The sequence below is a fragment of the Tenrec ecaudatus genome, chromosome 18, assembly GCF_050624435.1.
Source record: "Tenrec ecaudatus isolate mTenEca1 chromosome 18, mTenEca1.hap1, whole genome shotgun sequence".
Taxonomy (NCBI): Eukaryota; Metazoa; Chordata; class Mammalia; order Afrosoricida; family Tenrecidae; genus Tenrec; species Tenrec ecaudatus.
Genome location: NC_134547.1, coordinates 21,405,357 through 21,432,733, shown reverse-complemented (window position 1 = coordinate 21,432,733; position 27,377 = coordinate 21,405,357). Strand labels below are relative to the sequence as shown.

Genomic DNA, 27,377 nt, shown 5'->3' with positions numbered 1-27,377 from the left:
AAAGAGAGGGGGGGAGAGGGAGTGAGGCTGGCATGATGTTGCAGGGGTCCCTGGCCTGCCTCCTGCTGGCCCTGTGCCTGGGCAGTGGGGGGGCCATCCCACTCCTGAGTGGAGGAGAGAGCGCTGCGGCCAGTGCTGGGGAGGCCCTTGGGCATGGAATGGGAGATGCCGCTAGCCAGGGAGTTGGGCAAGCCATTGGCCAAGGGGCTGGAGAGGCAGCTGGCTCTGGGCTCAGGGGCGCTGCAGGGTATCCTGCGCTGGAAGAGGCCATCAACCGTGGGGTTGAGGAAGCAGCCCATGCTCTTGGTAATGCTGGGGGGGAGGCCGGCAGACAGGCCGAGACCATCATCCGCCATGGAATGAACGCTGCCAACAGCTACTGGCAGGGGGCGCCGGGCAGCAACGGTGCTTGGGTGAGTGGCTGCGAGGCCGGAGGTGGACGGAGAGGCTGAGTCAACCAGGGAACGCTGGCAGGGATGACTGGGTGTCCCACTCACGGTGGTTGGGAGGCCGTTTGATGGCCACTTGCTTTTCTCTCCCACGTGGAACTCCCTAAATTTCCCCCCTAGCTGTGGTCACTATGTTGCTAAGAGCCGGTGCGTGCCCTTGCAGGGAGCTAACGGGCAGCCACCATCTGGAAGCTACGGGCCCTCTGTCCCTCAGGGAGGCTTCAGTGGCCACATGCAGGGGAATCCTGGAGGCCCGGGGGCTCCCTGGGGCAATGGATACCCCAACGGTCCAGGTGGCAGTGTTGGAACCAACTCTCAGGGAGGCTCCTGGGTCCCAGGAGGCCACGGAGGCTCGTTCAACTATGGTAGCAACGTACAGGTAAACTAGCCAACTGTCCCCCGCTCCAACTCAGACTCCCCGATCCTCTCTCTGTCCTCCGGACCTCACCCTCGGTCTCTTCCTCCCTGCAGGGGGCTGTGGCCCAGCCCGGTTATGACTCAGTGAGAGGCAGCGGAGGCAGCAACAACCAGAAGGTGGAGGTAAAAGGGAGAGGGAGCCTGGGGGTGGGGTGTCTGAGAGCATGGGCGACAAAGGGAAAAGACCGAGGAGGAAGAAGAAAGGAAGGCTGGGGAGGGCAGATGGGGACGGAGAGGAGGGAGGAAGAAGGGGGGAAACAGAGACAAGGGAAAAGAAGGCCCAGAGGAGGCCGGAGGTGTGGGGGGGGGGGGGGCTCGTGGAGCTGGTGCTGACCGAGCTGTCCAAAGTCACGCGTCCCCTTCCGTCTGCAGTGCACCAACCCCAAGCCCACTGGCCCAAGCGGAAGTTCCAGCAGCTCCGGGGTAAGGAGAGGGGCCACTTGCGACACCGCACAGGGAGGGCGTGGGGAAAGGAAGTGGGGGGCACTCCCGAGGTTCTCACCTGGTTCTGGTCTCTTCTTGCCCCTCAGGGGAGCTCTAACTCCCAGGGGAGTGACAGCAACAGCGGTGGCAGCAGCTCAGGGTCCAACTGGGTGAGTTCTGTTCCTTTCTTGGCGGTACCAATGAGATGGAGGCTTCTGGTGGTTCTGACCGAGGAGAGGTGCTCCTAAGTCTCCCCCAAAGCCACTGGAGTGGGCGGCCTGGCTGGCCAATGTCAACCTGGGGCTCCCTCAGCCTGTTCCCCACCCTCCCAGTCCCAACCAAACACTGTCCCCTAAAGACTCCGTGCTCTGCTTTCTCCAGACAAGGTGCCCTACCGCTTTCTGCAGCTCCCCCACCCCGGCTCTCAGTGGAGAGCTATTCCTGTTGACCGGCAAGCCCTGAAAGCTCAGTGTAGATAGGGGGATGGCATGCGTTAGAAGGGAGGTGGGCACAGAAAAACAGCATGCTTGCTTTCTGCCCTGGTACCTCCCAGAAGAATGTGGGCCAGGCCACCCAGATTGGGCACCTAAGGACATTCACACAGCTGTGGGGTGGGTGACGCGGACTAAAACAGTGGCCCAGGAATCTCCCCAGATGCTGGGTGGGAGGGCTGCGTGGGGAGCCAAGGGCTGGTTCCACAGGAGAGGGACTGGAGTGAAGGGGTCACACCTGGCAGCTGAGGGCACCTGGACGAGGAGACTCAGCAACCTCAGTACGACCAGCACTTTCACTGACTGCTCTTTTGACCACCCCCTCTTCCCGGAATCCAGGACCCACCCTTAGACAGGAATTTCAATCAAGGCAGCTACTCAGACTCCCAGGTAAGACACTTTGCCCAGAGGCAGGTGGTGGTGAGGCTGGAGGGGGCAGGAGGAGCCTTAGGCTAACCCCTGGTGGCCAGGGACAAACTTCCATGGGCCCCAGAGCGTTCTGCACGTAGGTGGGGGCGACTGCTTGGGACCCCCAAATCATCACACATGTCCAGGGGTATGGAGCCTGGGGAGCGGCTGGAATCAGATGGGGAGTTTAAGCATTCACAGTGCAGTTGAGGACGGCTGGATCCCTTTTGAAGACCGCCATGAACCCTGCTTCCTCCTCAGGGCTCCAGCAGCAGCTCCTCTGGTGGCAGCGGGGGGAACGGTGGCGGACATAGACCCGAGGTGAGTGTCTAGTGAGCTGCGAGGGTGTGCAGGAGTCGCCCCCAAACAGGTGGGAAGAAAAGCAGGAGACCGTCAGACCCCTTCGCGGTTGGGGGAGCAATGGCTGGGGTTCGCGTGCTGTGATTTGGGGGATGGGGTTGGATTGGGGGGAGAGGACTGGCCTTTAAAAATTCAAACTCGTTGTCACCAGGTGCATTCGGACTCACAGCGCCCCCACAGGCTAGAACAGAGGGGTCCCTGTGCTGTCTGTGATAGCGGGGTGCAGCCAGCCTAGATGGCCGTGGGGGTGGGGGGGAGGGAGGGGGAGCTGCGGAACTGCTGCCCTAGTGGTGAGCAGCCCAGTGTGTAATCCACGAGCCACCAAGGCTCCAATTAAGTCTTCCTACGCCCCCTACCGCCCCCCCCCCAGTGTGAAAACCCAGGAGGCAGCAGCGGCGGCAGCAGTGGCGGCAGCAGCGGCGGCAGCAGCGGAGGTGGTGGTGGCAGCAGCGGCAGCAGCGGCGAGGTCCGCTTGTCTGGAGGATCTGGGGGCCAGGTGAGAGCAGACCTGGGGGCCCAGCCCTCACAGGGAGACCCACTATTGCCCCGGGGCCTCACGCTGCCCTCCTTCTCAGCGCCGTCTAAGGGGGCTGCCAATCTGAGCTGAAGCAAGGGAACATACACTCCCCCAAAGCCTGAGGTGCTCCCTGAATCACAGACCCTTCCGCGATAGCCGTGACCTTGACACCATAGTTGGGGGCTGTGCGACACCCCCTGTAAACCCCCTTCAAAAGTTCCCGAGGTTCGGTGCTTGGCCGGTTGGCAGCATTCCATGGTGAGCCTTCTGGCAGACGGAGGTGTTTTGGAAAGAGGACCTTGCTCTCTGGTTTTTCTGGAAACGAGCGTGCTTCGCGAAGTGCCCATGAGTCACCTGCCGCACTCAGGGAGATCCTGGTTCCGATTGATTGAGCAGGTGTGGGTGGGGCCACGATTCTGGGTTTCAAGTGGGAGCCAGACGGGGAGAAGAGAGGTGAGGCTGAGAAGGCTAAGAGTCCTTCCTATGGAAGGGTCCTAAATGTATGGGCCCGTGGGCTTGGAGGAAATGCCGCCCAGTTTGTCCTGGGACTTCTAGTTTCTGCTAGATCAAAAGTCTCCCATTTGCAGGGAGTCAACTTTGTCAGTCTTTCTACCTGCCCCTCCTTCCCCTGCTGGCTTCTGCTCTGGGTGTTTTCATAAATGATCTTCATCCTCTTCCAGCGTCGCTTACGCTTCGACAGTTTCATGGTTTCACTCTAACTTGGGAATCCACCTGGAATTTGTGGTTCCGTATCCTGTCTAGGCCACTCCTCAGTTCAACCAGACTTAGCCCCCACTTTGGGTCAGAGCCGCGTGGACAACTCAGGAGGGGGAAAACTCAGACAAAACCAAGTCCTAAAAGAAGGCTGGGCATGATTAAGGAAAGTGCTGGCACTCCTGCGAGTACCGAACTTACATTCCCCGTTTCGTGCGTGGAGTCACTTCCACCACTGGCTAAACGCGCCACTTGTAAAATACGCACGGAGCGCTGTGGGAACTGTCTCTCGTTCAGTGGCTCCCTCTGTTCTGGGAAGGTGCCACACTGTTTTACTTACGGTAGTGTTACAGTACACTCATGCTTGCCACGACGCGTTCTCACCTGCTGGTTATCGCGTTCTCACCTGCTGGTTATCGCGTTCTCACCTGCTGGTTATCATCTTTGCCCGTAGCTTTTCATTTTGATTTTTAGTTATTTATCCTTCCACGTGTATCTCAGAGTTATTTCGACAAGTTTCAAAAAAGAATGTCACTAGAGTTTTTAGAGGAATTGTCTTTGCTCAACACATTCCTTGGTGGGCTGGCTCCCGGACCTGGCATGACCATCTGTGTCTCACTCACTGTCTTGTCCTCTAGGGATTTCGAGGGCAGGGAGACGCCAGCAACTCCGGCATCCGGGTAAGAATTTGGGAGACCGCAAGAGTACACTGTTGACGGAGAGGTGGGTGGGTGGGTGGTGGGGGCCGGAGTCAATCTTCCCCGGAGCAGCCACATTAATAGAGGGCGCCAGGGAACCGATCATTCCACACCTTAGCCTGAGAATGAAGAGGAATGGGTGGGTCTGCTTCCCACCTAAGACTGTGAGCTGAACCCAAGAGGAGCCTATCTCTGATGTAGGAGCCTTCACTCGCCAACTCAGCACCTGCAGCCATGAGCCATTGGCAACACCTTTTTGGCCCAAACAAAGCATCAGCCCAAACAGGCCCTTCCCTTTGAGTCCACACAGCACGACCGCCCGGGCTCACTCTGGCATTGGTGGCAAAGGCCCTCCCTTCTGGATTTCGGGCAGTTTGCATGAATGACCATACACTGAGTGGGTGATGGCGTCCAGAAACATTAATGAGCAACAATCCAAGTCACAGGAGGTGGAGGCGAGATTGCCAAGGGAGGTGGAGCCGCCCAGATAGAAAGGTTACCTTTCACAGGGTCCTGAGTCGTCCTCTGCCACGTTCAAGCCTCTGCCCCTTGATTCAGGGATCCGTCACCTAAACCCTGCCGTGGTCACCTCTAACCTGCCCGCCTCTTCTCCACAGGAATTAAGCCACGGAGGCAGTAATTTTCTGGGGGACTCTCCAGGCAACTACCAGGTGAGCCTGGGGGCGGCCAGGGTTGGCTGTCGGAGGGAGAATGGAAGGGAGTGGGGAAAGAAGCATCCATTTATGCTTGCGAGCTACTCTGAATCTGGGTCTTCCTCATGAAGAGACCAGCTCGGAATGATGGTGGCAGCATGCGTACAAGTGTGCTCGATACAATTGATGTATGGATTGTGATAAGAGCTATAAGAGCCCCCAATAAAATGATTTTTAAGAAAAGACAAACAGTCCCAATTAGTCTAAACAAATAACATCGCTGATAAAAAAATACATATATATATATATAGAGAGAGAGAGAGAGACACGAGATTAGGGATCTGAGAGCCCATCCACGTAGCTCAATTCATTGACGTGTATCACATTGATGAGCTTAAGAGCAGACACAAACAACAGGAGACTGGCCAAAGGGTTATTTTAAAACAAAACAAAACAAAATAAAAAACCCCCGAAACCATCGCACCTAAGAAGGCAGGGTGGAAAGGGGGAGAGTCACTGAACTTCGAGTTCAAAGATAGGGCTCACACTCCAGCTCGGTCACGGTCACTTGTTACCTGTGTGTCTTCAGGCACACCAGCTGGCCTCTCTGAGTCTGCGCATCCTCAGAGGTAAAACAACACCTCATACTTCCGCTAGACCTTTCTGCATGATTCCGATCAAGGTGGTACAGAGTCCAGGCACTAGAGTCAGACATGGAGACCGGTCCCAGGGCGGCTGCTGGATGACTTTAAATGTGTGTTTGCTCATCTGTAAAGCGCAGTGCTCCCCCACAGAAGAAGGTCCCAGGAAGGGCCATGGGGTTCAGGGCATGATGGGGCTAAACACATTAGCTGCTCTCATGACTAGTGATGCTTGTGGGGGAGAGATGGAAACAAGCGGCAGCAGAATAGAATTAAGGGGGTTGGTTACAAGGTGTCAGAGAGCAAGTCGTTGGAGGACAGCTTTGTGGCAGTGGGGTTTGCAGGTGCTATTGAGAGACAGAGAAGGTGGATTTACAGACAGGAGTTTAAGTAAAGTGAAGAGGCGTGGGCCAGGTGCAAGGTGATAGGTGGCCTGAGGGTCGGGGTGTAAAAGCCTTGCACTTCATTCCCCTTTCCCTCACCCAGGGGCAAGGGTACAACAGGGAGAATGTAGGAGGCGAAGTCTTCAGTGGAAGCCACGCTTTGGTGAGTGGAAACATCAGAGCCCCCCAGGGCTGGGCCCACGGCGTCCAACCATCCTTGCCTGTCCTGTGGGCACCGAGGCCTCCGGCCCCTGCCTCTTTCCCACAAAGTGGGTTCTCCCTCTCATCTTGTTTTCCATCTGGGTCTGCAGGACCCTCAGGCATCCGAACAGCTCTTCAAGTTTGGCAGTCTCTGGCAGGTGAGTTCTGAAAGAATGCTCTGTGTTCTTCCCTTTGGAAGACCAACGCTGCCCCATGCCCCCCGCCCCCCCCCCCAGTCTGAAGTGACCTTTCTGCACCAATGGTCACAGCTCTCTGATGCTGAGGTCCAGAGCTTCGTCCGATCCGATCCGATCCGCTTTGCCTATGCCGCATTCTCTTTCTTTCTCTGCAGAATTTCAAATCCAAGCTGGGCTTTATTAACTGGGACGCCATAAACAAGGTAAGGGCCATCGATCGTGGAGGGGGCGGGGCGGCTGGGCGTGCCACCCCAATCTTTGTGGGAGAGGGATCGAGACAAGAAAGCAAAACCCCGACTTGCTGAGCCAGGGACACAAGAGTGATGACTACTAAGAAAGCATTTAGGTGGATGCTAAAAACAAACAAACAAACAAACAAACAAAACAACAACAAACGAACAACTTGGGGAAGGATAGCAGAGACCTTGAAAGAGGGGGGGGGCGTTTGACACAGCTGGGGAGAAGAGGAGCCGAGGACCTCAAGAATGTCTTACTATTTAGAACTGAGCAACATTGTGAGCCCTCGTTGTCCTTTGGGGACCTGGAAGGGAGAGGGTGAGGAGGCCTCACTCCCAGGAGGCCAGAGGGGCAGCAGAGTCGTTGGGTGGGGGATACACTGGGTCAGGAGCCAGGTGAAGCTAATAGGCCAGCATCCATTAGTCTGGCGGAGCTTCACGGATGGAGATGAGCTGTGAAGGAAGTGGAGAACCCCATTCTCCTTTACGCGATGTGATGTGCGCGCGCGCATGCGTGCTGAAGAGTATCCCCATGGTGGGGAGTGAGGAGAGGGAGGCTAGAAATAACATTCCTGGCGAGATTGGAGGGCTCTCTTGTCTGAGTGGGGACAGCTGGATTTCACTGGATGGCAACAGTGGGTTCCTGCAGATTTCTAGAGCAGAAATCTTTCCCACCCTGGCTTTGGTCCACGATTCCCCTAAAGGAAATAAACCATCCGATCCCATGCTCAGAGCCTCTGCACCTTCCGTATGTCTCCACAGCTGTTGGGTGGGGTGGGGTTTGAGTCTGGACAAGTGGGACATGCGTGTCCCTCGGGGAGGTCAAGGCTCTTGGCTGAGGATTTGTCAGGCAAGCATGTCAGACAAGTGTGACCGTGACACTCGCTTTTTCCATGAAAGCTAGAAATCAGAGTTTTAATTGCTGGCAAGGAATTTCATGAGGAATGCAGCTTAGTCGGCCTGGGGAAGAGGTTTGGGAATAGGCTTTGGGAATTGGCTGGAAGTGGCAGGGCAGGTGAGAAGATGCGGAGGTCTGGGGACGAATCGCGATCCTAGGCGTTTGTGAAAATAATGTTTTACCAGGAGTAGGGCAATCGGGGGCAGAAGGCCCTGTGTGTGTGTCAGGGCCAGGGGCTAGTGGCTCCAGAGATGCAGCCTCTCTGTGTCCACAAGGAGTTTCTGGTTATCTCTTCAGAGAGCCAGCTTTCTCCAAACCTCAGTGACCAGGAAATTCTGAGACCTAACTACTGGACTAGGGGTAGAGGGTCTAGAGGAGCAGAAAGGAGGACCCCTTGGTAATCTGCCTGTTACCTTTCACCCACAGGGCCAGATCCCAGTCCCCAGCACCCGCGCGCTCCTCTACATCAGCCGTCTCTGGGAGGTGTGCACCTGTTTGAAGAATTTGGAATTCTGGTCACCTTGTCTCTTTCCACCCTGCCCACCCCTCCCCTTGAGGGAGTCACCCTGGGTCCCAGCCTACCTGACCAAACATTCTCTTTTCATTTCTGAGAGCGGTCACCTTGCCCAAATCCTATCACCAATACCATCTTGAACTCCAACACCCTAATCTTGGGTTTGCTTATCTCCCTCTAACCTGAAACCACACACACCTAAATTCGAAATCACATTCCTATGCTTCATTGTGATGGAAAGTTACCTGGCCCTTACCACATGCCTGTCCCTTACCACCCTCTGCATTCTCTTCCCTTGTTGGGTCACTGATCTCTCCTCCCCCCCTCTAGGACTTCAAACGCAACACGCCCTTTTTGAACTGGAAGGAAATTATTGAGGTAAGGGAGGAAGAAGCTCACCTGACCGCCTGGCTCAGACCTCATTTCCGTGGGAACATGGGATTATGGGCCCTTGGCAAGCGGGGTGCTGATTCTGTCTTGGTTTCTCACCCTCCCTGCACTGGGGCCTCCTTCCTTTCCCAGTTTCTTATTCTGATGCAACCGTGAGTGGGGGGCAGGTGGGGAGAGAAGACATGGCTGAGTCTTGAGGAAGGAATCCCTGAGAGGTCTTCACGAAGACAGAGGTGGAGGGCCTGGGGGCTGGAGCTGCCTCAGGCTACTGTCTCTGCTCTGTGGTTATTCCTGATTCCTACTGGCCTTGGTGTGGCTGGAGGGAAGCAGGTGGGTAATGAGGGGGTGGGAGGGTGGATAAGAGGAGGAGAACCTCAAAGGTGGGGGGACCTAGAATACAGGCCAACTCTCCTGGGGATGCTACCAGGTAAATGCTGGACAGCCACAAAGGCAGTGTTGGAAACCCACCAGCCTCTCTGTAAAGGTTCACAGCCTTGGGGAGCCCTAGATAGGGTTTCTATGAGTTAGAAGTGACATGATGGCAGTGGGTTTCGGTGTGTTTTGCCTCTTGTGCTAAAGGGGAACAAGCAGGAAGTCAGTGTCCAGTTGGTGGCAATCCAGTCAGGCTGTGTGTCTGGGTCCTGGGAGGGCTGGGCAAGGCTCCTGGGTCCTGCAGAGGCCCATGCCGTTGGGAATAAGAGCCCTTGGGCACTGGGGCAAGAGTTGCCCACTCACATGTGCATGTGGACCAGGCACATGAGGCCGGACGGTTGGGCCGTGCCAAGGGGGAGGTCCGAGTTCTCCAGTCGAGTCTTGTCATGTGTGCCTGTCAGACCAGCGTCCACATCATCTGCTTTTTAAAGAAAAAAGCCAGAAATCGGATTTGTAGTGGTTACCATGCAATGTCAATAAACCAAGCAAAATAAAACTACATGAATGCAGATCAAGAAAGAAATGTCTGGTGGACTGTGGAAGGCCGGTTTGTGACCTCAGTATTGGGGATAACCTTGGAACGGGTGGTGGTGGTTAAAGTGAACCGTCAGCTCTGGAGAAGGCAGACAGGTCACATGGGAGTTAAGAAGACATGCTCTCTCTCTCTCCCTCCCCCCACCCCTCCCTCTCTCTCATCCCAGTGGAAACGTGCTGATGGCAGGATCCAAAATTCTGGCACCCACCGCTCCTACTTTCCTCCCTGCCTCTCGGAGGTGGTGGGGCAGGGAGAGAAGAGTGTGACTAGTTTTTAGTGGTTTCATCTGCCTGAGGATTAGCCAGCCTACCCGGCTCTGTGTAGGCGAAAGGTGTGGGATCCTCAGGGATTCCACTCATTGGTTGCCTGAGCTGCTAATGGTTCAGGTGCCTGGGCGAAGGCGGGCTTGTCAAACCTGGTTCTCTACCCTGGCTCCCCCGCCCTAAGTGTGGAAACGTGTGTCCTACATATATTTGGGTCATTGGCTTCTTTCAGGCTCACTGCCTTCCCTGCAAGAAGCAGTTGTCACGGACCTCGGAGAAGGGTGGGGTGGGTGGGATGCTGCTATTCCTGGAGATGCTGGAGCCCCCAAAGACTCAAGGGCTGGTGATGAACTAACTGCTTCTTTCCCCTTCGCAGGGTGTACAGCCGCGATCCATGCAGAAGAGGGCAGATGGTGCTTATCCGGTACGGCTCTCTCTCCTTCACTCCCCTATTCCAGTTTTCTCAGTCTGACCCGGGATGGCCAGAGGTGGCAGTTGTAACTTCTGAAGTGGGTTATGTGTATCAGTGGGCCCACCTAAGGAGGGCTGGTGGCGCTGAAGGTAAAGCAGCAGCCTGCTCATTGCTGAGGTTGGTGGTTTGAACACACTGGCTCTCTGGCAGGAGAAAGAGGAGGCTGTTGGCTCCCGTAAAGAGGTTGAGGCTCAGAAACCTTAGACAGGAGGACTTTGAGTCGGACTTTGCGGTAGTGCATGGGACAACCTGACTTAGACATTCGTCTCTTGGCCTCAAAAAAGTCTCAAGTACCACTTGCGGGAAGTACCAAGAGCAGGTGGAGGGAGGGATATTGAACAACAACAACAACAATAACAAAAACACCCCAAAGTCACTGCCATGAGTTGATGCCGACTCATAGTGACCTCACAGGACAAAGCAGAACTGTGAGTTTCAGACACCATCATTCTTTATAGGTCAGGGTGTGGACGCTGGCTGGCTAGAGGCGATGCAAAGGAAGGAAGGAAGGAAGGAAGGAAGGAAGGAAGGAAGGAAGGAAGGAAGGAAGGAAGGAAGGAAGGAAGGAAGAAGGAGACACATGTCCTGCGAGGAGGAGAAAGCAGGGACTTTAAGACAGGTCCAGCCAGGCTAGGAAGGTGGGCTGTGTCCACCAGAACACAGTGCCGGCCCCCCTCCCTCTCCTCACCCCTCCCTCCCCCTTTCCTCCGTAGAACTCCAATCATAACCAGCAGCCTTCTCCGACGGCCTATGGTGGCAAGGCCCCGGCTAAGGTAAGATTTGCAGCTACTATGCAGCTCTGCCGGGGGCTGGGGGTGGGGTCTCTGTGGGGGGGGGGGCGCACAGCGACCTCTCAGTTGGCTAGCTGAAGCACAGTGCTGCTTCCTTTAGAAGTCCCGCCTCCCCATCCTTGGTGGAGACACCCGTTTCCAGAGAGAGCCTTTGGAAGGAGTAGGGTAGAGGGTTCAATACTCTGCATCCCCGCCTACTCCCTCTGAAAAACTGCCAAGGGGACAGCGCCGCATCACACAGCGGAGAGCACGCAAAGCCGCTTCCCCTCAAAGAAGAGCAGGAGGCTCGAAAAAAAGAAAATGTAATTAAAAACAAAAACAACAACAACAGTCATGACATGCCAACAGACTTTTGGGGGGGAGTGTTTCTCCCCTGCCTCGTCTGTAAATGCTGACTTCCCAGAGGGGTGGGATGGGAAGCTAGCCCCGGAACACGTGCTGAGTGGGCGAAGTACATGCTTCATCCCACCAAGGACACCATGAGTGATAATATGGATCGTATGAAGAATGGTGCTCCATTCGATTGCAAAGAGTCCCTCTTCTGCAGTCAGGGCGTGAGGAGCTCAGTCCTACTGGGGCTGGCTGTGGACCCTGTGTCTCAGAAGAGGAAGCCCCGGGCTCCGGGGAGAGGACCCTCCCAGCGGGAAATTAGGAACAGCACCCTGACTGAAAGTAGATGAAGGTGCAGTTCACACAAGGTGTGGGTCTCCAGAGTGTCAGTCACTTGGGGCCAGTTTGGAGCTCCCTGGCAAGTAGAAGGGGCGCCCACCCACCCACCCTCTTTCCATTCCTCTCGGTCAGTGTGTGTCCAGGGGTCATCTCTGATGCCCCCCTTGAGTAAGGCGTCCTGGGGGGGGGTCATTAATCTGCTATGGAAAAACAAGAACCAGACCCGGGGCCGAGTGTCCCCATCCAGATGCAAGAAACGTGACCTGAGGTGGGAGGTCATGGCCAAGCACAGCGAGGTCCATCCCCGGCTTGACTTTTCTGTTTCTAGGGAGGGACCACGCTGATTTCCTCGGTGAGTATGGGGGCTGGGAAACTCCCTCCCGAGAGAAGGGTCCACGGCCCGAGGTGTGGAGGGGGCAGGGTGACATCTACTCAGACATCCTCCTTGTCCTCACAGGCTTCCCGGGCACAACCTGGCCTGCTGCAGTGGATGAAGTTTTGGTAGGTGAGTGTCAGTGGGAACTGCAGACGGCTGGGAGGCTGACCCGGAATCACTGCTCAGGGGGAGGGATGGAGTCTGGCATGGAGACGCTGGAGAAAATGACCCAGGATACCCAGTATGAACACTGTATGAAGGCGTGCCCGGGGGAAGGGCCACATGGAGGCGGCGAGATGCCGAAGGAACAAACAGATCTGTCTTGGGAGATGTGCCGCCCGAATGCTCCTTAGAGGCAGGGATGGCGGGACTCGGGCTGACAGACTTTGGACATGGTTAGCAGGTGAGGCCAGTCCCTGGAGAAGGACATCCTGCGTGGCGAAGTTAGAGGGGCAGCGACAAAGAGGCAGGCCCTGGACCAGGTGGACGGGACCAGCGACTGCAACAGTGGGCTCACACACAGGAACAGCTGGGAGGGCGGGGCCGGGGTGAGGCTTTGGGTCAAGGAAAAGGAACCTACAGGAGAGTGAGCTGGCGAAGAGCCCACGTGGAGGGCACCTCAGCGGACCAGAGGGGCAGCAAGGGATGGGGGTGTGCCAAGAGAAGCCCAGGAAAGGACGCCGAGTTCCCACAGGCCCAGGAGGGGCCGTGCGCGCTCATGTGATCTTTTTTTTTCTTTCTAGAAGATTCTTTCCCATCATTACTGAGAGAACACCAGTTGCCAAGGGGCCTGTGACACCCACTCCCCCCAGCTCTCCCACCCTGTGCCAGCCGGAGCCTGACTGCGACACCTGCTTCCTCTAGCTTGGGGACCTGCTTCATCTGTCCTCGTTTCTTCTAGCCCACTGTGGGCTCCCCTGACCACTGCTCTCATCCGACCAAAACCAGCTGTTTTCTTCATTCCCTTCATTTGACAATCTGGTCACCGCGCCAAGGGGTGAGGATGAACTTCCTACTTTGGAGTTTATTTCCCGGAAATAAAACATGGTTCCTGTTTCCCCGAAACTTTCTCCGGTGTCATTCTTTTACTAGTGTGTTGATGGCCTGGGCCAGGGTTGGGGTGGGGCGAGGAGGGTGGGATGAAAGAGTGACTTAACAGGGAGACCTTTTGCCTTTTTTTGTGGTGTGACACATGGTAGGCTTCGGCCCTGACCAGAAACAATTAGCGTAGCAAGAAGGACACATGGAAATAAATGGGAAACACGTGTGTGTGTGTGTGTGTGCAAAGACAAAAGTGCTGTTGCAGTGTGGGGATCACAGCCTCTGTCATCCAACAAAATATGGAAGGATTATTGAATATAAAACCAATCTGCTTTGTAAACTTTCAACCCAACCACCATCAAAAGTAAAAAAAATAAAAAAGCCGGCGTATCTATTGTGTCTCAGTTTTGCCATCGCAAAAAAAAAAAATTTACATTTTCCAACCTGCAGCTGAATACCAGGTTTACTGAACCTGCAGTAGTCCCAGTTTGCAGAAGGGGGTATGGTGGCATCTACGTGTCCAGGAAGATGGGGAGAGTGAGGAGCTGGTACCTCATCATATGCCAGTTACTCTGGGGTTCCAAGATGCTCAGAGCAGAAGGCAGAAAAATCCAACGCCATTCACATATCCGTGAATCCGGGGTTCTTGGTCCAGGCCCAACCCCTGCTTCTCACAACCCGCGGAACCCGAGGACAAGGGGAGCCACCAGATCAAAGGCCAACCAAGCTGGCATGGCATGCCCACCGCTGTGCCCGCTCTACCTGGCATCCCTGAAAGGACACAGGGAGCCACTGGCTTGGAGCACAAGGGGTGCCTTGCTAGCCTAAGTGGCTCCCTCCAAGATTTCAGGTTTCCTTGGTCACTGCTCCACCCCCAGAGCTTAGCCTCCCACCATTGATGAGTCAGAGACCTTGAGCCCAAACTGCATCCCTGTGTCCTTTACCACATCCGTCTAGCCTTAGATATGTAGCTATTGGTTTGTATGTAGTCGTCTCATCTTCACTGTTTCCACCCGTGTACCTACGGGGCCCTGTATACCTACAGTACCTTCCACCGCCACAGGGAGGGGAACATGGGGTGCTCACAAGAAGGGCACGCTATCAACACTCCTAGCTAGCTTCCTGGGGTGGGGTCAGAAAACGGAGAGCAGGGAGGGAGACACTGCAGTGGTCAATACGGTCCCGGACCTTCAAGTTTAAGGGAACACCTGGGGCAGGGTACGATCTGAGCCTGAAGGACCTGCTTTCTCACGGGTGACCCCACAGGACCACACAGAACTGCCCAGAGGGTTTCTAAGCTGCAAACCTTTACCGAAGAAAATTGCCTTATTTTTCTCCCCATTTGGCTGCTGGGAGGCTTGAATTCTTTAGTTAGCAGCCAAGTGTCAGCCCTGTGTGCCAGGGTGCCTCGTGGTACAGAGTCCGGCGATCAAAGGGAAGGTGAGGTCTTTCTCCTGCCTGGAGCTCTGCAGCAGCCTCCTGGGGTCCTCAGTGTTTCTTCCCCTGTAATCCCTTCCCATGACCATCAGGAAAGAAACCTGGACACAAAGCCTCCTATTAGCCCAGAACAAAACCCCAGCTGCTCAGCTTGGCCTGCATGGCTCTGTGTGACGTGGCTCTGTCCTCCCCTTGGGTCTCATCTCAGACCTGGCAAGAAATGGCCCTCCGAGGACCGAAGGGCTCCCTGGCCTTAGAATCAGAGATCGTCACAGCTCTTTAATTGTTACCAGATTTAAATGAGATGTGTCTCCCCAGGTTATCTTACCAATGAAACCCAACCATCTTTATCACAGTTTTATTTCCTTTGTAGACACACACCATCCTCTAAAGTTATCTTGCTCACTTCTTAAACAAATCATTGTGACCTGCATCCTATGCAGGAGTGTGAGCTCCACAGGGCAGGTGTCTTGTCTGTCCTGAATTCCCTGGGCTTAGGGCCAAAGGGACTCAATCATACTTGTGAGCGAATGAATGGATGGATGGAAGGAGGGGTCAGAATTAAGTGGGAGGCATTCGGGAAGTCTTCCTGGGAGAAGGTTAAGGGAAGGACACACACGGAGAGAAGATGGGTGGCCAAAGAAGAAACCAGACCTGCATCAGATCTCTTGGGTGTGATAGTAGTACGGGGAGAAGGAGGACGTGACAGGACAAGGGTGACCTGGGTCACCTTCCAGGACCCCGCACCTTAGACACCCTTTCCTCTCAGGATCTCTAGGCTTCTCACCAAAGTCTCCAAGACCAGTGTCCAGCCTTCTAGTCCCCTCGTTTCTTTCCTTAACCCAGAAAGCCAGCTCCCAGCCCCGAGGTGTGTCTGTCATTTAGCAATAAGGGTTGGGCCTCACTTCCTACCCACACTCATGTTCTGGCAGATTTGGGGTGGGGTGGGGGTAGGCCTGTGGGAAAACAGGGGTTTACTGATATTCTCAGACAGGGAGTTAAGAAATCAACCACACATGGCAGCAGGGAGATGCAAAACCAGGCGCTGTGAGCCTGCTCGACGCCATTACTGAGAGGTGACACATCCCAAGCAAAGGAGCGCCAGTGGGTTATCCATCTTGCTGCCCATCACCGAAATTTCTGCCAATGGCCACCTCCTCCCACTCCTCTCTGCCCCCACCTGCCCAACTACTGGACACGCAGGAAGGCGAACTTCCTGAGGCAGTACAGGAGGGTGTGTAGGTGGGTTTCGAGACATATTCGATTCGAATATCGGCGCATACAGTTGAAACCACTTTTGAAAATCCACTGGGAAGAGGCCACCTGAAAACCAGCCATTAGTCCCACACAGCCAGCTTTTCCTCCAGCATAGGAAAAAAAAACTATTTGTTGGGTAGAGCACATAAAGTAATTTAGTTGGTTTGCATTCAGAGATAATAAACAGAGTGCCCATGTGAAGCACCGGGGCCATATTTGATATGGCAAGATGTTCATACTGCCAGAGGCGTCTAAGACCGCGGCAATGCAGGCTCATTCTACGACGCATGCTCATTGAGTGCCATTAACTTCTTAGGGCTGTTTTCATTTGGCCATTCCATGAAAGTGGCACCAGAGTTACCACCTAAGGCTCACCTGGGAAAGGTGCCGGTGTGGGCCCAGTGTCCCCATCTACAACTCTCTCTGCGTGGGTCTCACTCACACATGGGCTCGCTAAAGTTCTTTGTGGGACACTATTCCACAGCATAGCAGAGGCTTTGGGATCAGAGAGTCCAGGGTTCTAATACTGACCCTGCGAGGCTGGACAATGTTGGCAAGTTATTTAGCCTCTCTAGGCGGCGGTTCCCCATGTATAAAATGTGGGTCCTTATCAAGCCGATCTTATGCGGTTGGCAGGTAGTATCAATGACATCAGGCATGTACAGCATTTAGCCCTTACTGCCTCTCATCCAGCAGGTGGTCGTACAGGTGTGGCTTGCATGTCGCTTGATGCTGGAAGCCATGAAATGGGTATTTCATATGCCACAGGGTAACCCATGGGTCCAGCAGAGCTTCCAGACTACACAGACTAGGAAGTTGAACTTGGCCATCTGCTTAAAAAAAAGAAAAAAGAGGTCTGTGAACCTTTATGAACGGCTGTGCAACAGCATGTGATAGAACACCTGAAAATAGGCCCCTCGGGCCGGCAGGCACTCTGGATGCAACTGGGGAAGCATTGCCTCCTCCAAGCAGAGCAGCGTTAAAGACCCGGATGGAGTAAAGCTCTGGGGCCTTGAATTTGCTAATGTGGCAATGACTTCCAATGAGAAGAAACAGATTTATGCACATGCTAATAATTAACATATGGAATGTGTGAAATACGAATCGAGGAAAACGATAAATCACCCAAAATGAAATAGAGTGTATAAAGATTGAGATCCTAGACAATTGCGAGGTACATGGATGGGTATTGATTATTTACCATTTGTTTTTTTTTTCATTTGACCATTTTGAATAAGATAATCATATCGTCTACTATGGAAGGAAGGACAATTTGAAGAGGAATTGTGTCACATCCATCATCAAAAGATCTTTCAAGAGAGGGTATTATTCATAAGCCTACAAGGAAGATCACTTACTATGGCAATTATTAAAATGTATGCACCAACCACTAGTGCCAAAAATGAAAAATGGAACATGTTTACCAATTTCTGCAGACTGAAATTGATCAAACATCTAAAAACAACATGTCTGATAATTGCTGGTGACTGGAAGGCAAAGGTTGGAAACAAAGGAGGATCGGTAGATAGAAAATACACCCTTGATAGAAGTAATGTCAGAGATATGCTAGAAATGATCCCCAGATGGAACACACAAGAATCAAATTGATAGCATCTGGGGAAAGAGATGATGGAGAAGCTCAATATCAAAGCCAAGGGCAATATCAAAGTCAGAACAAAGTCAGGGGCAGAACAGATCATTAACTCTTTATAGACAAGTTTAATTTGAAGCTGAATAAAATCAAAACAAGCCCATGATCTTGAGTACATCACACCTGGATTTAGAGACTGTCTCCTCCCTGCCTCCCCGTCTCCTCCCTGCCTCCCCCCTCTCCTGCCCTCTCCTCCCCTCTCCTCCCTTCCCCTCCCCTCCCCTCCCCTCTCCTCTCCTCTGCCCTCAGATTTGATGCTCTGAAACACAAATGAGCAAAATCAGACAAGTTGTGGGACAACATCAAGGACGTCACACATGAAGAAAGCAAAAGGTCATTAAAAGAAAGGAAAGGCAAGGCCAAGATGGATCTCAAACAAGACTCGGAAACTTGGTCTTGAATGTAAAGTAGCAAAAGCAAACAGGAGAGTGATAAAGTCAAAGACTTGAGGAAGAGATTTCCAACAGTGGCTTGAGAAGACAAAATAAAGTGTCATAATACAACGTGCAAAGATCTAGAGTTGGAAAACCACAAGGGAAAAACATGCCTGCCATGTCTCCAGCTGACAAAATAACCACAGAAGTTAAGTCTTGAGCTGCCAATATACAAGGGCTCTTGGGGCAAAACTTGAATGACCTAGGAAGCATTGGGGAAGATGAAAGGTATAGACAGTCACTGTTTTGGTTTGTTAAAAAAAATTAAGTCAACTTTCCACTATTTTAGAAGGAAGCCTATGATCAAGAAACAATGGTTCTGAAGGAAGAAGCCCAAGCTGGGCCCAGAATTGGGCAGAATGGGTGCCACACGGCAGTCCTTCACTCATCTGAAATTTAGAAGCCAGCTCTCTGGCCAACTGAACAGAAGAGACCCATGTTCATGCCCATTCCAATGAAAGGTGATCAATCAGAATGTAGAAATTATATAACCTATTAATATCACCTTCAGTAATGGATTGACACAGTGGCTCCAACAATGGTCTGAAACAGGGGTTCCCAACCTGCCTAATGCCATGACCCTTTCATAGATTCCTCATGTGGTGGTGACCACCCCCACAGCCATCAAATTATTTTCGTTGCTGCTTCATCACTGTAATTTTGTTACTGTGATGGATCAGGCAACCCCCATGAAAGGGTCATTCGACCACCCAAAGGGGTCACAGCCCACAGGTTGAGAACCGCTGGTCTTAAAGACAGCAAGACTGTGAGAATGGTGCAGGGTCCGGCAGGGGTCTGCTCCGTTGTCGGTAGAAAGGGTCACCATGAGTTGGAACGGAATGGATGGCATCTAGCGACAGCAGCATCATACCTATTCAACCTAATTGCTGCAACACTTCAATGGCACCATGCCTACAGAGCACTCAGCACCATGCTTGCCACATAGTAAGCCCTCAATAAGCTGCCCATCAAGGTGATTTACAGCACAGGTGGCGAGGTAAATAAGAAGGCCATTTGCAAAAGAACCAGCAGAGACTCTAAAGATAAACAGATGATAGTGTTTGGATGATCTCTGCTTTGGATTACTCATGTCTAAGTGTTCCTCCATTACCATGTCTAATTGTAGTTGATCATACCCTATCAGTTCTTCTGATTCTTCATTCCCTCCACTCTTGGTGTTGAACTCATGCTGATGGAATGGTGGGTTATACGCTCCCTCAGTCACTGCTAATCAATTAATAAGAACTTATTATCCATAACATCTGATGTCCTCCAGAAAACCTTTGGGGTGTACTCCACCCATTGCAGTTTCCCACTTCATTTGTCCCCTTGAGTTTCCCAGGGCACCCAGTGTCACAGAGTTACCTGTGCTTAGGGGGTGTTCTTCAGGAATTGCCTCTTCTGCCAAGGGGGAGCTGCCAGTATAAAAACACGGGAACTCCCGGAGGCTGAGGAGGAACAGGATCGCGGAGACCTGGGTTGGGGACAGTATATCGATTGAGCCCATGTAGACAAAGAATGGTTGGAAACGGATTGCGGTAGCAATTGTACACTTCTACGTGACGTGATGGAAATATGGAGTGATATGTTATGTGTATTAAATCCCAATGAATAAAAATAAAATTAAAAATGCCCAGCTTCTAGAGTTCATAAAGATCGTCCACGAATGACCTCTAGCCCTCCCACTCTGTCAACAATGCGCATTGCATCAGGCTGGGGTAAAGCAATCCATTCTTAGATAAGGTCTTGCTCGGCTCTGGCAACACCAGTCTATGTTCCAGCCCCTCCCTATTGGATTATGCTAGGAATGGGTTGGGCCATCTAAGTTTCATTGTGGAGACAGTTGCTTGATTAGGATGTTTTGTCACTTTGAGGTGATCTAACTTCCAAGATGGTGGAGTGTGGGGAGATAAAGCAATGGAGTGGGCACTCAGAAGTTCAGGCTGCCCAGATCTGATCTCAACTCAAGTCAACTCAAGTCAACTCCCAAACTCACTGCCATCAAGTGGATTACAACTCCTAGGTACCCTGTAGGACAGAGGAGACCCGCCCTTGTGGGTTTCGGAGATGGCCAGTCTCTGTGGGAGCAGAAAGCTCCATTTCTCTCCAGCAAAGTGGCTGGTGGATTTAAACTACTGACAATTCTGCCTGGCTTGAACCCACTATGTCCCTAGGGCTCCTTCTTCGAGATCTGGTTAGGCAACTTTGTCTATTTCTCTGTTCCTTGTCTTTTAAACTCAAAATAGTTAATTCTCGGATGATCCGAGACGAAGAGGTGTGGCTGTTAGGTGCTGTCTAGTCAGTTCCAACACACAGCGACTCTGTACAACAGCGAAACACCGCCCGGTCCTGTGCCAGCCTCGCGGTTGTTATGGTTGGGCCCACTGTCGCAGCCACTGCGTCCATCCATCTCCGTGATGGTCATCCTCTTTTTGGCGGACCCTCTACTTTACCAAACATGATGTCCTTTTTAGGGACCGGCTTCTCCTGAAATCAGTCCAGAGTGCGTGAGAAACCTTGCTATCCTTACTTCCAAGGAGCCGATTAGTTTGTTTTTGAAGTTCATGCTGTATTCTTCACGGTCTTCCTTATTCGTTGTCCAAATGAGGTCACTGAAAATACCATGGCTGGGATGCGGTGCACCTTTGTCTTTGAAGTGACACCCGGCTCTTCAACACTTTAAGGAGGTCTCTTATAGCAGACCTTCCCAACGCAATGCGTCATTTGCTCTCTTGACTGTAGTGTCCTGGGAATTGATTGTGGAGCCAAGCAAAACGAAAGCTTTGACAGTCTTCTCCATTAATCATAATGTCTTTGGTCCAGTGGAAAGGGTTTGGACCTACTTTAAATTGAGGAGCAACCCATACTGAAGGCTACAGTCTTTGCTTTTCATCAGCGAGCGCTTCAAGTTCTCATCGCTTTCAGCCGGCAAGGCTGTTATCTGCACAGCACAGCTTGCTAATAAGCCTTTCTCCAAGCTTGATGCCTCAGTCATCCTCAGATAGTCTAGCTTCTCAGACGACTGCTCAGCATCCAGACTGAATAGATAAGGCAAAAGGATACAACCTTTTAAAAAATTTTAAACGAAACCGTACTCTTTTGTTCTCTGTGTAGGGCTGCCTCTTCGTCTTTGTTCCGGTTCTGCCTGACCACAGTGAAATGCTCTAGAATTCCTATTTCTCTCGGTGTGATCTGTAGTTTTTATGATCCACCCAGCCAAATGTCTTTGTTCAGTCAACAAAACACAAGTAAATATCTTTCTGGTATTATTTCCTTCCGGTCAAGAGCCATCTGGCATTGCCAGTGCTAGCTGGCAGCTCCCTATAAACATAGAGCTGCAATTATCTTTAGCACAATTTTACTTGTATGAGATCTTGATAATTAGATAGCTCTCCTGATTGTCTGGAAGCCAATCATAAAATTGTAGCCCCTCACCCCCAAACCTCATAAAAGTATTGATGAATATGGTGCCTTGGTATTTATGGTTTCATATTTATGAACTCTTAATAAACCTGTTTTAATCAGAAAAAAACTATACGGTTAGGTAATTCCTGCATTCTGCTGTGTCAACTTTCTTTGGAAGGGGCACAAATATGGATCTCTTCCAGTCAGTTGGCCAGGTAACTGTCTGACAAATTTCTTGGCAGAGACTAATGAGTGCTTCCAGTGTTTCGTCAACCGTTGAAGCATTTCAGTTGGTACTGTGTCAACTCCAGGAGCCTTGCTTTTGGTTAATGCACCCAGTGCAGCATGGTCTTTCTCCAATGTCATCGGTTCTTGATCATGTGTTGCCTCGTGCTTTGGCTTATGGTGGACCAAAAGATTGCGTCTAGGAAGTCGGAGGGCAAAAACCGCGAAGGAGGAAGGTACACCATTTGGTGGAAGGATGCTTGAATATTAACTTTAATATATTCAGTCTAATAGTCTAATAAATATCGACGCCTCTTTTACTTTGTGTAACACATGGTGCCAGGGAAATGTAACAGGGATTAAGATATAGTTCTTAAAAAAAAAGATATCATTCTCGACCTCAACAAACTTAATGTTCTAAGGGAAATAAGAGAAGAATATAAGTTACTCTCGGCATTGCACGGAAGCAACACAAAGGAACTGATATGACAACTCTAAGAGAGTTAGTATGTGTGGGGGCGGGGTGGGAGGAGAGAAGGTGGGGATGGGGAATGATAGGGGAAAATCAGGGGAAAAAATTTTTTTTTTCTTTTCCAAGATGGCTGTTGTATTCTGAGAACTGGAAGTGAGACAGGCTATTTTAGGAGTCCGAAATGTCATAGACAGATGCTTCCAGAAGCTCACTGCTATTGGGTTGGTTCCCACTCATGGTGACCCTCTAGGACAGGGTAGAAGGGCCTCTGTGGGTTTGAGCCTGTAACTCTTCTCAGGAGTTGAAAGTCTCATCTTTCTCCCAATGGAGCAGGCTGGTGGTTTCGAACTGCTGACCCCTCAAGGTCAGGAGCCCACTGCATAACCACTACGCCACCAGGGCTCTTTTGATATATGCTTAGCACAGGAAAAAGAGGAGTGTATTTGGTTAAGAATCCAGTTTGGTTAGAACATGAAGTATGTCCAAGAAGAGTCTGACCAGCGTTAGAAAGGTAGGCTGAGGCTAGACCGTGGAAGACTTTCAATGCCTGGCTTAGGGGATTAAGGCTTACTTTAGTAGGGCGAGAAATGAGCCTGAATGTTAAGCGAGGAAGGAGGGATGAAAGGAAAAGAGGCAGAGGCAAAAGGAGATGTGGCTTGGGTGTTCCTGCCCATCCCTGGGAGGGACAGGTTCGACCTGTCTCCATCCAACCCCGCTTGCGTGGGGAGCTCCCCTGCTGTCTCACCTTCCAAGCGCTTGGGGCAGAATGTGCGTTGAGAAATCCAAGGGAGGTGCGGAGCAGCCAGTCCCCTCTTCTCCCTCCCAGAGCCCTGGGGGTGGGTGACAGGAGCTGGGAATGAGTCAGTGGGGTGGGGATCCCATTTTGGCTCACATTTGTCTCCTGGGGGATATAAAGGACCGCCTCAGAGCATCCTCAGCTTGACACCATGAAGGTCCCAGTTCTTTCAGCGGTGGCCATCCTCTCTCTCCTGGCAGTCCACTCTGTGCAGGGGGCTGCCCTGGGTAGCTCTGAGGTGAGCATTATCACCTGGCTTCCGTCTTCTCATTCCTTAGACCCCCCTCTCCCCATTCCCTCCCCGCCCCCACTTCTCTTTCTTTCTGTTATTGGATAAGTAGCTCACGGTTTTGGACACTCCCAGGGGCTGAATAAGGAACCTGGGGCTTGAGCAAAGGAAGGTGGCATCCCGGGGAAGACAATTAGGGAGATGCCGAGCTTCCTGGGAGGGATGGTTAAGTGTGAGGTGGTAGCTGGCTAACTGGATCTTGGGAGGAGATGGGGGTCTGAAGGTTGGTCATGTGGGTACCGCCTATGTTTTGCTTCTTTTCTGTCCCTGCGGATGGTTTCCAAGCGACTGAAAGCTCCATGTGATCTCTGGAGCCTAGACTGTGGCGGGCATTCTTCTGAATCTCCAGGCCAGGAGGAATCTAGACCTCCTTTGCCCCACCAACTTATCCCAAAGTTGGGGTGCCAGTTCTGAATTTAAAAGCCTAAGCTAGAGTGTCACAAACTTGCCTGCTGAGGGTCCAAGCAAGTGCAGTTCATGACTGGGGTGCCTGGCGGGCGGCTGATGAAGCGGCCAACACTTGTCCGATCTGCTACTTGTTGCTCAGAAAGAAAATGCATCTTGCTTGGCCAGAGTTGTGTAACATTTTCAAGTTGTGTAACATTTTTCAGGAGGAACTGGCAGGCTTGATTCATTAATGAAGTTTTCCCCGCTTAAAAAAAGAAAGTTGAATTCAATGGAAAATCCAACAAATCAGGACTCGGTCTAAACATCTGGATCCAGCTAATGCTTTAAGCTGGTTGACCTCTGTTGAGGAACGAATGACAAAGCTCCGGGGTGGGGGGAAAAGGTAGTGACACGTTGGAATGGCTCAAGGTCGGGGGGAGGGGGAGGGGCAGTGACTGAGTGGAAGAGGGACATGGTGACTCCAACTTACTGGTGGCAATTGAGTCACAAAACAAGCCAACCTCAAAGGCCAGCAGGTTACCTGTACCTTGACTTCCACCAGCATTGTAATCTTCCCCACCCAGCTTTATGGGTTAAATGTGGGTGTCTCAGGCACACCCCAAGTAGACTGCTCTAAGAATTAAGTCAACTGTAAACCAACATTTGCTGGCTTTTCTTGGGAAGAGCGCTCTTTTTTCTGCCCTGCCCACTAGAATAGACGCAGGCCTGGGTTTCTGCTTCGCTATCTCATATCTCATCCCCTCCTGCACCCCCTCCACCTCCCCTTGAATGCCCGTCATTCATCTGCATGGCGGGAACATGGGGGCTTACTGAGGTCCTGTAGTGGAGAATGGTTTCAGGGCCAGGGACTGGGCGGGGATGAAAGCAGAAGCGAGTGAAGAGGAACCTGGGAGAGGGGCTTGCGAGCATGTGATCAATGTCATGCCTTTCCCTTTCAGGAGGAAAGCACCCTTGGTACTTACGCAGCAAAGCCCGAGGTAAACCAGCTCTTTTCCCACACACCGGTCACGCACCTCTTCTCTCTCTCTGGTCTTTAGCAACGTTCTTATTGCTCTTGCTTCTGTACCTAGGCCTTTAATCCTCAATTCCTGCACCTGGAAAAGTTGAAATCTGTAAGTATAATTCTCTAGAGCTGCCTCCTCGATCGAACAGACCTAGAGAGAGCTTGCGAAACCGCCTCACTCCCACCTTGTCCAAAGAGTTAGGGTGGGAGCTAGGTCCCCCCTGGAACTGACCCTCTTCTGGGCTCTCTCTCTCTCTCCCCTCTCTCCCCACAGGCTCTTAATCCCGATGAATTCCTGGACTGGCATGCCCTCTTTGAGGTAAAGTGCTTGGGCGTCTCTCATCCTACCTGGGGGTTTTCAATACATTTCCGAATGCGCTGACATCACATCCGCGTTCTAGCCCTTTGGGTCTCCCCTGAAATGTAGGGGGCAGCTGGACTCCCTGAGTGGCATCATTGGTTAACCACTGGACAATTAACCAAAAGGCCGATGGTTTGAACACATCTAGATCCAGAAGGGTGGCCTAGTGGGTTATGAGTGTGATTATGAATAGCTACATGGTCAACAGTTCAAAACCACCAGCCGCTCTGAGGAGAAAGAGGCGGCTTTCTACTCCCATAAAGAGTTCCAGGCTTGGAAACCCCCGGGGGGCAGTTCTAACCTGTCCCATAAAGTCCCTAAGAGTTGGAATTACCTCAATGGCAGTGTGTGTGTGTGTGTGTGTGTGTGTGTGTTTCAGAAGACAAGCAATCTGTGGAAAGGAAAACCCTTTGCAGAATAATATTTTGCATGCATGGGGTCGCCATGAATTAGAATAGACTCACCAGCAACCGGAGCAAGTCACTGCCCTGTCTGGCTCCTGCCTGACATCTTGACATGTTGTTGACAATGATGGTCCAGGAGGCTGTCACAGCTCCATCCCTGCTTCTAAGCATGGCATCGAGGGAGCAGGGGCGCGCGCGCACACACACACACACACACACACACACACAGCAATTCCTGCAGAGGAAGAATTTAATTAAAAACAATTTTTTAATGCCCCCATTCTCTATGAAGAAACCAGGTCTCAGGCTAGGCTGCCCACCTAAACTCTGAAGGCAAGTTCAATGACAGAGCTGGAACTCGAGCTTGGATCTCAGGCTGGCACTTCCTAGCTGTGCGACTTCATGTAATTGGCTTCCGAGCTCTGAGCCTCAGTTTCCTCATCTGTGACGTGGGATGACCACCGAACATCTACGTGGCAAGGTTGCTGGGCAACCATGTCTGCAGAGCAAGCACAGAGCAGACGCAGACTAAGGCCTCAGATGCCATGAACTCTCACTGCAGTCACAGGGAGCCCTGGAGGTGCGGCAGCAAGTGCTCTGCTAACCGTAAAAGGCCACCAGAGACCCAAAGCCCATTTGTCGGCCACTGGACATCCTCTTGCAGAGGGGTCTCGGGGAGGAGACAAACCAGTCAGGATGCGATGTAGCAACGATGAAACATACAACTTTCCTCCTCTAGTTCCTAAATGCTCCCCCCCCCCCCCCCGCATCATGATCCCAATGCTACCTTGCAAGTCTGGCTAGACCAGAGGGTGTACACTGGTACAGATAGGAACTGGAAACACAGGGAATCCAGGGCGGATGATCCCTTCAGGACCAGTGGTGTGAGTGATGATACTGGGAAGGTGGATTGGAAAGGGGAAACCGATTACAAGGATCTACATGTGACCTCCTCCCGGGGGGACGGACAACAGAAAAGTGGGTGAAAGGAGACGTTGGACAGGGCAAGATATGACAAAATAATCATTTATAAATTATCAAGGGTTCATGAGGGAGCGGGGAGTGGGGAGGGAGGGGACAAATGAGGACCTGATGCCAGGGGCTTAGTGGAAAGCAAATGTTTTGAGAATGATGAGGGCAATGAATGTACAAATGTTCTTTCCCCAATTGATGTATGTATGGATTGTGATAAGAGTTGTATGAGCCCCTAATAAAACAATTTTTTTAAAAGCCACCCTTGTGAGAGAAAGATGTGGAAGTCTGCTCACACAAAGACTACCACCTTGGAGACGCGAGAGGGCAGTTCGACTCTGTCCTAGGGGGTTGCGATGAGTCATAATGAACTTGATGGCAACGGGGGTGCTGTGCCGCAGACATAACAAAAGAGAACACCCTCAGCCTTAGAGGGAATTCATTCAGCGAATGTTCACCGCCCCCTCTCACATCACTCGTATTCTCCCTCTGTTTCAGTCTATCAAAAAGAAACTCCCGTTTCTCAACTGGGAGGCCCTTCCTAAGGTAAGTGGTGTGAACGCGAGGAGGGCACAAAGAGGAGGATAAGAGGAAAGCAGAAGGCGTTGGGGGGCGGGGGGAGCAAGGCATTGGGGGGCGTTGGAAGGAGGCTGTGATCTCTTTTCACCAAAGGTGAGGCAAAATCTCCGTGCCTGAGATCTGAAGAGGATGGCTACTGGGGCATTCCTTACCTCCACCCTCCCCCGGGCTTGTTTTTGGAGGACTCCAGCGCCTGCAGGCAGGGACCCCCAATCTGACCATAACCTCTCTCCTTCCAGCTGAAAGGAATGAGGAGCGCAGCTCCTGATGTTAAGTGACTATTACCGTCTGACCCCCGAAGGAAGAGGGCTCTCACATGAGCTCTGATCACCACCCGGTTCTCCTGCTTCCTTGGCTGGTTCTGTAAATCCAATAAAGAGTTTTTCCATACACACAGCTCCCATATCCGGGTCTCCGTCTCTCTATTACTCAGCAATACAAAGGAATCAAGAAGGAGTGGATGCCAAAGAAGGGCCAAAGGCTGAGAGTCAGAAATCTTGGCTTCTGAAAGGGGA

The 27,377-nt window shown here is 52.1% G+C and overlaps 1 protein-coding gene across 1 annotated transcript; it reads left to right on the top strand.

The window, feature by feature from the left end:
* Positions 1–32: 32 nt before the first annotated feature.
* On the top strand, positions 33–27,140 carry DMKN (dermokine). The gene is made up of 16 exons (XM_075536672.1): positions 33–413; positions 664–828; positions 921–989; positions 1,239–1,289; positions 2,450–2,509; positions 4,418–4,459; positions 5,095–5,148; positions 6,258–6,317; positions 6,466–6,513; positions 6,708–6,755; positions 8,113–8,169; positions 8,531–8,578; positions 11,006–11,065; positions 24,821–24,865; positions 26,782–26,829; positions 27,102–27,140. Exons 1-16 carry the CDS (start codon positions 33–35, stop codon positions 27,138–27,140), a joined length of 1,275 nt encoding a protein of 424 aa, XP_075392787.1.
* The last annotated feature ends 237 nt before the right edge of the window (positions 27,141–27,377 follow it).

Excerpts from the sequence above, each read along its gene's own strand:
- DMKN (XM_075536672.1), top strand. The coding sequence starts at position 33 with ATGATGTTGCAGGGGTCCCTGGCCTGCCTCCTGCTGGCCCTGTGCCTG. Across the intron at positions 4,460-5,094 it reads CCAGCAACTCCGGCATCCGG|GAATTAAGCCACGGAGGCAG; the intron begins GTAAGAATTTGG and ends TCTTCTCCACAG. Across the intron at positions 6,514-6,707 it reads AGTTTGGCAGTCTCTGGCAG|AATTTCAAATCCAAGCTGGG; the intron begins GTGAGTTCTGAA and ends CTTTCTCTGCAG.